Source organism: Monomorium pharaonis, chromosome 9 (genome assembly GCF_013373865.1).
Source record: "Monomorium pharaonis isolate MP-MQ-018 chromosome 9, ASM1337386v2, whole genome shotgun sequence".
NCBI lineage: Eukaryota > Metazoa > Arthropoda > Insecta > Hymenoptera > Formicidae > Monomorium > Monomorium pharaonis.
In genome coordinates, this window is record NC_050475.1 from 324,670 (window position 1) to 335,601 (window position 10,932).

At 42.7% G+C, this 10,932-nt stretch overlaps 1 protein-coding gene across 1 annotated transcript; it reads left to right on the top strand.

Moving 5' to 3' along the window:
• The first annotated feature begins 770 nt into the window (after window positions 1-770).
• LOC114255702 (inner centromere protein) lies at window positions 771-6,668 on the top strand. The gene is made up of 4 exons (XM_028195043.2): window positions 771-915; window positions 1,026-1,224; window positions 4,082-4,416; window positions 5,199-6,668. The coding sequence occupies exons 1-4, from the start codon at window positions 771-773 to the stop codon at window positions 5,753-5,755; spliced, it is 1,236 nt and encodes a 411-aa protein (XP_028050844.1). The 3' UTR covers window positions 5,756-6,668.
• Window positions 6,669-10,932: the final 4,264 nt, after the last annotated feature.

A 10,932-nucleotide genomic window follows, 5' to 3' on the forward strand; every position in this document is an offset into this window, starting at 1 on the left:
GAGATCTGTGCCGATTGCGAATCGTTTTGGATTAGCGGGTGGTCCGCCGACGTGTCGGCCGGGAGGTGGTGATGGTGACCGGGCCCCTTCGTCAGCCTCAGGATCGGTCCGCATTAAGAATCGGACAGCATTAAAAGCGTTGTTTAGCAGGCTATTCTGAATTTTAATTCCCGCGGTCGGCAACGTAATCGAGGTGTGGAATAGATTAGTTTTCGCTCACACGACTGTCAGCTACTTGCCGCGGGGCCCTAACTGACTGACTGACTGACTGACTGACTGACTGACTGACTGACTGGAAGGGGACAGTTAACTCTTCCTTCTTTCTTCATCTTGCGCGTTCTACATTCGTTTCTCTCTCGTTCGGCTCTCTTTCATCTTTCTTTTTTTTAACATCATATCATTTCACTTTTTTGAAACGATTTCATAGAAATTATGCTAATTATATTGCAGTCTGTTGTATATTATTATTCGCTACAAAAAGCGGTAATGCTTTAAAACTCACAAATTTAATTTAACAATTTAAAATCGAAGCGGACAGCAATACGCATGTAAAATCTAAAATTAAACATTCCCAATAATTAAGCCAACCAACAGTGTTTTTACAAATAAAGAAACAATGTGAAATATTTTTACATACATTTCAAGATACCAATTTTAATCTTTAGGTATTTGCTATTTTTCAAGAATAAAATTTGAATCTGAAAAACTTATTGTTTCGATTAACTGGTCGCAATGTATGTAGAAATTTCTAAACGAGTAAAAATCACGATATGATTCGATTATTACTCCTAATCCAGCCGGTTCAAAATTTGCTCAATTACTTCCAGGATGAAACGGCAGTGACAAACGACGAGGCCGGCGGAGGGTCAAGCTCGCTCGATGAAGATGCCGCGCGAAGATCGCGTCCGAGCGCTCGTCCGAGAAAAAATACAGCGCAGCCGCGGTTCAAGGTCGCTCGTCTGGGCCTGCAAGTTCGGAGCTCGTCGTTACCGCGGATAAAAAGAAGAGGGATGATCGATGGTGAGAATCGACTGGGCTAGTCACTGTGGCTTCGTACAGGAGAAGACATCACCTTGCGGAGGAGGTGCCAGGACTCTACATTCGGCGCCTAACGCTCGAGGACCCCAGGAGGAGGGAACCGTCCGGTTCAAGGTCGCCCTCCCCGGCGCGCCATATCTGTCATCCTCGTAGCGGCTGCGTCCGCTTGGCGCGAGGATCTTCGAGGTACCGGAGCGAAGACTGGAGATCGTAGAGTTCTCCGTCGACAAATTTACAGCCCGGCCCGGCTAGCGAGTCGCGATCAGAGTTCGCGGGCGATGATTGACAAGTTAGATCTCTGCACCTGCAGCTCCTCCACACCGCCTATACCATATAATACAAAACCGGCAATTAAGCCATCGAGAACTGGTTTCGAAGAATTTTCGTAGGTTTCGTCTATATTTAGCGGAGAACGTGCTTTAACATATCATTGACGTCGTGCCTGGATTTAATTTTCCATTTATAGGACAATGAAGAAATTAAAAAAAGAAACCTATTTCAGTAAAATAATTCTTCTCATATTCTTCCCTCTTAGTGTCTTACGTACACCATACGCCTGACAATCCACTAGGACGTAAAGCAAAAGAGATAACTAATCAGTCCTGGTTATTGAAGGATCAACTTCGATCGCGTTTATACGAATTAACATAGCTGCGCTAAAGAGGTCGAACTTCCCGAGGCGCAAGTCGAGGTCTAGCGGAGTACGCTACTCACGATGAACACTCTCACTAGGACCCCGTAATTAAACGTACTAAAATTTAACGGTCGGTCCGTCGGACGGACGATCGCTGCTGCGACTTAATAAAGCCTCACGGGCGATCGCCGTGTACCGGCACCATAACGTGATTAAAGCGGTTCTCGCATTAAAATACGAGCGGTATCGGTACGTCATTATCATCGACGTTTGATCTCCTTCCCCCCCCCCCCCCCTCGCGCCGTCCTTCCAGCATCTTCGATCTTCCCCCGTAACGCGGCGAACCTGACCTCCACCGCGAGATCCGGGCAATGTTACCGGATTTATTACGACTTTGGAACGTGCTCTCGTTTCCCGCGAAACGGCCCCTCGTCGCCGCCGCCGAATCCTCCCACGTTCCGCCTGCATTCCCTTTGATCTGCGTGCCTTCTCCTTCCTTTCCCTGGAAGTCTTTCCAAGCGGCGACCGAGGCTACGCCTCATGGAACACGCTCTTTGCCCTCTCGGCAATTAGAGCTGTTGCTCAATTCAGTAATCTGGAGCAGCTGTAGATCGCAGATCACGTCAAGTCTTTTGAATTCTCGCTCATGGTGTTATCGAAGGTGTTCTTACGAACGCGGTGTCCCAACTGCTTTGGTAATAGGATAAAAGTAAGAATGCGCGGTTGTTTTATACGTTTATATACATAAAAACCTTAATTAGATTTCTGATCGGAAAGAATCTCGAAATATTATGTGAAATTAAACGTTTGTTAATGAAGATATGTATATATATTCGATGATGTGACATAAATTACTACTGGATCGAACGCTTACTAATTATGTTTTCTTAAAGAAGGCATCGTCGTTTCTTTTAATTAACTTTCTATTTTTTGCCATTGTTATCTCCAATATTACTCCGTTCGTTGTTTTTATTCACATTCCTATTTTTTTCCCCATACAGAAATCCATGTAGATTTCATGTTAATATTTATCCTCAATGAAATTTAGTCGAGAAGACTAAATTATATTTTCATTATGGTTTATTTGTAGTCGCGATATTTATCTTTTTCTGAACGGACGGAACATAAGAAAAAGGACAACAACGCGCCGCACTGATAAATTTACCGAATCATCTCTCGCCATGATTATTTTCGGTGTCCAGGGTATTATTTTTCCCCTCGAGCTCTTCCCGCGCTTCATTCTCCATCGCGCATCGCCCGCCTTTTTGCTCTCGCTATATTTTTTCATCCCCTCTTCTTGTTCAGCTTGCGGTTCAAGGTCGTAATCTTCTCGAGACCTCCTTTCTTTCAACCAGTTCTCCGCTTCATCTCCCTTTTAATCTTTTTCTTCGGCCGTTCTTGCGCCTTCGTTTTCGAAGTTCAAGGCCTTCCTCTTCTTCTTGCATATTTTCTCCCGACTTCTTCCTCGTGCATTCAAATTTCTTTCTCGACCTTGCTCTTCTCGTTTTTCATTTATTCACTCCAATTTCTTCTCAAACTCCTCCCTTTCTTTTCCCATTCACTTCCGTTTGTCCCCCTTTTCACTTCCAAATGTTTCTCACTTCAATAACTTTGCATCTTTTTTCCCTCTCGTATTCACTTTTATTTTTTTCCTATCTTTCTTAATAGAGTTTGTATATTCAAATATTTTATAGTATAATCTCTTTTTCCCCTATTATAAGTTTTATGTGCCTTTTATCTTTTCGTCTTATCTCTGAGTAGTTCCGATTCCCTTCACATTTCACTTTCGCCCGTTTCTTCCACCGAGAGATTCGTCTTGTTTCTTCTTGTTCACGTTTACATCCTTCTTCTCGGCATTTCCTCTTTGAAGCGTCGTGCCCTCCAGGCTCTGCAATCACATCTAGTTATCCAGTTGTCTGAAGTCGCGGAGGGCGAGTACCCTTTCTCGTTGTCGTTACGAGCCCTTTCTGCGCCATATCCACGTGCAATCATCGTGGCGAGCGATCATTACAAAGTGAACGAAGCGAGAAGTGTTGCTAACTTTGTCGTGACACGAGCCCTGCGGCCCTTCGCTCGCCGTCTCACGAAAGACATGTCTTCACTTTTATTTCTTTGCGAATTTTAGACGATAGCGTTTTATCTTCAATACCTTATGCTGCCATCGAAACCTTTCAATCTTGAACGTTACATTTCTGATCGTCCACTCAATTTCATAGAACCAAGTTTCTTAAATATGAAAAGCAATGGAACTAAGTATATCCGTCTTGGGCACGTGATATATTTAAATTTAAAAAAAGTGTAGTGTTTAATTAAAATGATATATTATTAGAGAACATGCGTCATTATTCTTAATACATTTAAATCATTTATCTATCTTCAACCTTTTTACTATTTAATTTATGTATCTAGCTACAGATCTTGGGTGGAAAGGATTCGAAAAGAGAGTCCGGCTTTTTTAACAATAGTGTCTTTGGAGCTTCCGGAATCGCCGATACCCCTGATAGAGTCCCAAGCGAACGCGCGTTCAAGACGTGACAAGTCCAGTGAGCTTGTGGAAGACAAGGATGATATCTTAGACGAATTTTTGAGGAGGGTCACGGAGATCGGAAAAGATACGGAAAAGGAAATCCGCACGGGAAGACATGACGTGTCCCGGAAAAGCCGTCGCAAAAAAAATAGCGGGTCATTGGAATGCTCGAGAGCGCCTGACACTCTCGAAGAATGCACGAGAAACATTATCGAAGGTTAGATTATGTATCTTTTCTTTAGAATAAGATAACTGTTGTGTGTGTGTGGGCATTTAAAAAATAACAATGATTTTATATTAATATATCATTCTAAAAATTTTTAATGATAAATTTTATCAAATTCCTGCTAAAAGTAAATTCGACTCACATATTCATTAAAGTAACTAGAAAGACGTATATAATATGCCACGCGTTACGTAAAAGAAAATAGGGTTGCAGCCTTCTAGATGCAGATATATTTCGCAATGCAACCCCTATTTCCATGCTCGGAATCTTTAGAACAAGATCAGGAATTTTCAGATTAAATCAAGTGTAATATCACCTTCAAATCAGTTGATTCACTGTGACTTAATTGTCCTTGGAGGAATTGATCGTGTTCGCGGATTATAAGAATGTGACGAAGAACACTGTAAAACGTTCGCACATTTTCGCATTTATCAGCTTTACATTTAATTATCACTTTTTTGCTCATTTTACCCATGACGAGACGTTGGTCTTTTTTTTTATCCGTCTCCGGTCGACTTACTCCGTGAGAGGTCTTTCGGAGCATCTACAGCTCGTTTACTCCTAAATATCGATCCTAGGCGAGAGCTCGAGATCGGATTTCAGGGTCGCGCGTCGCAGGATCGCCGTAAAACGGACCTTGAAATCACCGTCGGCACCTTTCGCGATTCCGTGGAGATTTGTCGAAATTTTTCCGACTGGCGTGCGAGGGGCCAGCTTTGGAGGAAGCGACCAAGCAAATCTCGAAATTCTCGGATGGCAATATCGAATTTCAGGGCCGAGCCGCGACGGACAGAGCAGACCGCAAGACACCGGCGACGAATGCATATGCTCCGAGACAGCTCCGAAGGATCTACGAATAGACATTCGCAGGAAGACGGAGGTCACGTGTAGTACTCCGCCGTGCACTCCGAGCCCGGAAGTGACTCACGCCATTCGGATCGCGATGAAGTATCACGGTCGGTCGGGATGCAAAGTCGGAGACGATGAGAGTTCAGTGGAAGAAGAGAAGGAGGAGGAGGAGGAGGAGGAGGAAGAGGAGGAAGAGGAGAAAAAGGAAAAGGAGCGGGAGGACGAAAAGCGAGCGGAGGAAGAGGCGTATGAGAATGGCAGGAGGAGGACGAAGAACGAGGGGAGCAAGAAGGATCTTCAAGGTCCATCGAACGCGAGGAAGGAATCGGTGAAGCACGACGCTCGCTGCGTCGCCGTCGGTGCGAACGCCACGTTAGACTTCACGCTAAATTGCAACAGCGTGCGACTCACTACTCGTGACACGAGTTTGAAGACAGCGTCGAGAGGCGAGAGGCTGGGACGGCCGGAAACGCGAAGTTAGTTCGCGTGGGTTCGCCTCTCGAAAAGTGTTCCGCTCGAAATCCCGCGTTCCGTCCGATGGATGCTCCGTTTGTGGTTTTAAATATACATATCGTAAAGCACATAATAGCTCGATGATTTCCCTACCTGCTCCCAACGTGTTCTCAGCTTGTCAAAGTTTCTGTTCGCACGCGCCCGACCTAATCTTTCCTCGGAGATTTATTTTATTTTTTATTCCTCTTCGTACATTCGGTAATGCATTCTTGCTTTTTTAAGATAAGATAATGAGGAGGTAAGATAAACAAAACACTCCGAAAAGTGAATACGTTGAACAGAAATTCTTCTCATAATGAATGAAATCCTGATGTAAATGTGAACAGTTTTAAATTAGAATCTAGGAAAAAAGGACGTGTGCGTCAGAATAACTTATCAGATTCGCGGTAATTGACACGACAGCTCGAGCTGATGGTTCTTTTTTTCAACAAATTTAACCAGCATGAATTTTGATCGTGCGTTGAATTAGCATTCGGTCTCCGCACAACAATTTGCAAAAATCGATTCATAATTCTGAGTCTTGTTCAAACAAAAATACCATAGCATGTTGGCATAAAATATTTTTTAATTTCGCAACATTGTGCGATTGACTACGTTTAATTTTTGCGAAGAAATATTAATCTTATTAGCATATGCAGGAATCCATTTAATAGATTTAATCTGTTAAGTTTCTTGACTATTTTTAAAATTTAATCGAAAAAATATCTGGAAACCGACAAATATCAAGAGTCATAAATTTTAAGTACATATTTAGAAAATAAAATCTAAATTGGTATAATTACGTACATATTTAGCAATACCAATAGACACATATATACATTCTGTTGTACTTTTTAATGAAAATTGCTTGAAACAGATAATAAAGATTTTATTAAAAAATCATACGGCGTATATATTGTTAAATGACATAATGTAAATACGATTACTAATGGGAAACAGGATTACTATAACATGATTGCGCTTTTCAATAATTATTTTCGTGAGCTTTTGACTTCCCAGAAGGACTTAATGCGGCAAAAACCACTCGTTTCTCGTTTAATGGTTTACTCAACGCACACCTCGGTGCATCAGGGACTACCAGCCGGAAACGCAAGACTCTCAATGCTGTATAATCGCGACGAGCAGTTTCTAGATTTCGCTCGGAACTATCACAAAATCCGCCTCTCCTTTTCCAACGCCGAAAACCGTAAGTGGGAGGACCGGAGCTTGCGCCGAAACCGCCCGTGGAATCGTGAATCTTTCGCGCGCGGCAATAAATCGCAATCGCCGATTCGATTTCTGCGAACACGCGCGCGCACACGAGAGAACGTACGCGCAGATACTCCGAGGCGGCCTATTAATTAGCTCGTCTAATAAATCGCGACCGACTGGGGAAAGAGGAGAGGAGAGGAGGGAAGAGTATCGCCGTTTCGGTTCTTCTCGCCTTCGATCACGACGAGCAAAAGAAGGTAAAGGGAGACGAAATGATGAGAAAGGGGATGGAAGGGAGGAAGAGAGGGCAGTATGCCGATCAAGAGGAACAAGAAGAAGAGGAAGCGGCCGAAAAAGAGAGACCATCGTGCGTGGTTTCGTGGTGGACCAGCGTGCGAGATGAGAATCGCGTCTAGGCTGACTCCATGGAAGGCCAAGCCGGGCCCAAACCGGGTGAGAGAAGTTGGCCGGCTCGTCTCTCGGTTTCTCTCTCCTTCTCTCCCTTCCTCTCTCTTTCTCTTTTTCTCTGTTCGTCTTCTTTACTTTCCTCCTCCGCTTCTTCCTCCCACTCTCGCGAGAGGCGGCCATCGCATTTTTATTTTGTCTGTGCTGCGCCGCGTTGCGCTGCTCTCTCTCTCTCTCTCTCTCTCTCTCTCTCTTTCTCTCACCCTCTCTTTCTCTCTCTCGCCCTTTTTCTTTCTTCGTAGGGCGAAAATGGTTCATGGCCGTTCCCGAGCGCCGATTTCGCCGCGGATCCTGCGCGGAGGATCGACCTCTACTCCCCTTTATCCTGCGCCTCTCTCCTCCTGGTCCTGCCACTTTATTCGCCACGCTTCTTCGCTCCGGCCGCCTCGCAGTCGCGCCGCGGTTTTTCTTCGCGGTATTCCTTTCTTTATGCACGCGATTGCATCGTTCACCTTTTTAACGCGCCGTAATGGAATTTCTGTTTTCTACCGGCTAGATTATACCACACCACCTTCTCAAAGCGGGAGGTTTTTTTCACCTCCGAAGTTTCGTTACTTTATAACGGCCGATAGAATAGCGTTTGGCCGAACAATGCGGGAGCCGTTTATCACGGGAGTCGTAAATCAATTTTTGAAATATAATAAACAAGTAATGAGATGCGGGTGTGCAAATCCGTGCGATACTTTAGCGAGACTTTCAAAACACAATCGCTTTAAAATAAATGACTCATATAAATTCTCTCAGCGGAGATCAATACGACTTATAATGATTTCAAGATGAATGACTCGTATAAGTTATCGGCGGATATCATTGTCTTTCGCAGCACAATCTTTCGCAACATCTATATGTAAATTATTCTGTCAATTTATTTTTTCTCCGTAAGATAGGCTATTCCTTTTTTTCCCATAAGATAGTTCTAATCTTATTATTACCACTTCTTTTTGTTTTTTTCCCTCCGTTACTGATATTTAGATTTAATCTAAGAATAATCACCGTAGTTTTTTTTGCATATACGATTACTTGGAATGATTTTTACGTCTCGATTAAAAACAAAGATATTAATAGTCTTATGATACTTTTTAACTTAAATCTCATTCAAGCTAATGTTACTAATATTTCAAATTTATATAAACCATTACTATATTTGATTGTTTTCTACACTTTAGTTTCTTTCAGTTTCAAAAATCAGTATTGTGTATATATGAGCCATAACTTGTTTTTATTGTACAAATTGAGCCTCGAAATCTTCGAATAAAAGGTAAGTATAGATTTTGGTTCAGTAAGAAAATTTTACTGTAATCTAAACATCGTTTTTCGACAGGTAACTGTTCTTAAGTTAAACTGCATTAATTCCGAAATTCAAGAGTTTATTTCGCTTTTTAAAAAAATAATTAATTTAATATCAAGATTTAACACTTTCTTTTCAGTGTATATTTCTTCAAGTTTTTCAAGAAACGTGTTTTCTGCGGTCATAGCACGGCTGACCTAAAGAAGAACTCATTAACTGCGATTATCGCCTAATTAAATTCCACATCCGATCAGTCAGGATGACAATCGATATTTCGTCCGCAAATAACTATCCTTTGCGTGTCGCCAAGGGAGAGCCAAGAAAGGCGAAGGGATAGCGTGAAACAACGCGAAAGCGTGTAAGTTCTAATCGCAAAGAGTCCTTTCCCTTGGATCAAATTACCATAAATAATGATCCCTTTGCAATATTTATAGTAACCCTACGGCCCCATCTTTATGGCCGCCTCTCCCTGCCATTCTTCTCCCTCGCCCTATCATTTCTTCGACTTTCTCTTCCCATTTTTACCACTTTTACCTTGTGTCCTGCTCCTTTCATCAGCTCGCTCGATCGCGTCGGGTTTTCCGCCGCTTTTCTTTCGTATTTCTCGCCCTCCTTCGTCCGTCTGCCTTTCCCTATTCTCGGCATCGATTAACGTGTTTACCCGGTCGGCCGGGGGTGCAAAAACGCGCGAACGGCCGCGCCTATCGCAATCGACGCTCGCGGAAGATCGCGGAATCGGAAAACAAAGGGGACTTTGTGCTCCGCTGATGAGACTGCGACGCCTCCTCTCACCATCGCGTCTCTCTTCTCTTCTGTCGGATATAACGAGGCGCATGGCGAGAGGTGGCAGAGGCGAGAGGAGGGTGTCAGAGATAGGGAATTGGTATATTGCTTGTGTGTGCCGCGTTGGCAGGAAAAAAAAGATAGAGGAGAGATAAAGGAGAAGAAAGAAGGGATTTCGCTTGTTGCGTGTTCTGGAGTCGGATTCCCCCCAAAGTCGCAATGCCGAAATAAAAATAGCTTCGTTGAGACGATTTGTAAATTAATTCAACAACAGTCCTCCTCGAGCTCATGTAATTGTGTATTCAAATGGTCGCACTTATCGTACGTGCAAATCTATATAAATGCAGCAAATGATTTCGGCGGTCTTTTAAATCTTCGATCTTCTTAATTGGCTATTATTACCTTGGAAATGAATCATTTACATTTATCGTTATCGTAATTTTGTTCGAGTCGCACGAACACGTCGGCGGAGTTCGAAATTAAGATACCAGATTCGTCTCTTAAGTGAAATTCCAATTTAAGAAAAATAATGTTTGTTTAGTTTGCCTAGACCAATTAACTCTGTCAATTTTTATAAACGTCTGTGTGTGGGCAAAATTAATATTAAATTATTTATAACAATATGGTTATCTCTTGAACAAAAAATGTGCATATATCCATGTGCATATCAATATTATAATCAAGTCGTAATCATTAATTAACTGAAGAAAAATATTTTGTTTGAGAAGAACCAATTAATCGTATAACTCACATTTTATTCATGTTATTCTCGTTGGTCCGGTGAATTCCCCTAAATAGAGGTCGCGTCTTAATAAAAGCAGAATAAATTAGTAATCTTTGCGAGATAGCTATATATAAATTAGACACGCGGACCGTTGCAAACAAAGTTCGTTAACGGACGATGAAATAATGAAGAAAACGACACTTCAAAAATATTAATGTCGCGCCGAGAAATCTAGCAAACGGAGAGGGAAGAGAGGGGAGAGAGTCGAGGAGAGATAAAAGAAGTAGTAGATACATCCTTGATGAGCGATCGTTATCACGATGAAAATGCAGTCTCGAATCGATTCGTGGCAGTCGATTTCTCTTGGCTCCTTTTATTAGACTGCCAATTTCGTGGCGTCTTCCACGGAATTCTCTTTTCTTCTCTCCTCCTCTTCCTCCTCCTACTCTCTCCTTTTTTTCATTCTCCCCGATACGAAATCTCGCTGACTCGACCAACGCCGACAAAAATTCCTCCTCTAATCTCGAAGTGCCTTTTCGACGCTTATCTCGGAACGACATGACGTCACGGCGGCGCACATGTTAATTCGTAAGAAGAATAATTCGATTATGCCAGCGTCGGCCCGACGGATTTCACAGTGGCTCTCTTGTTATACGATTTGGTTTTTTCTTACACTCGCGGCTTTTTCTTCTCG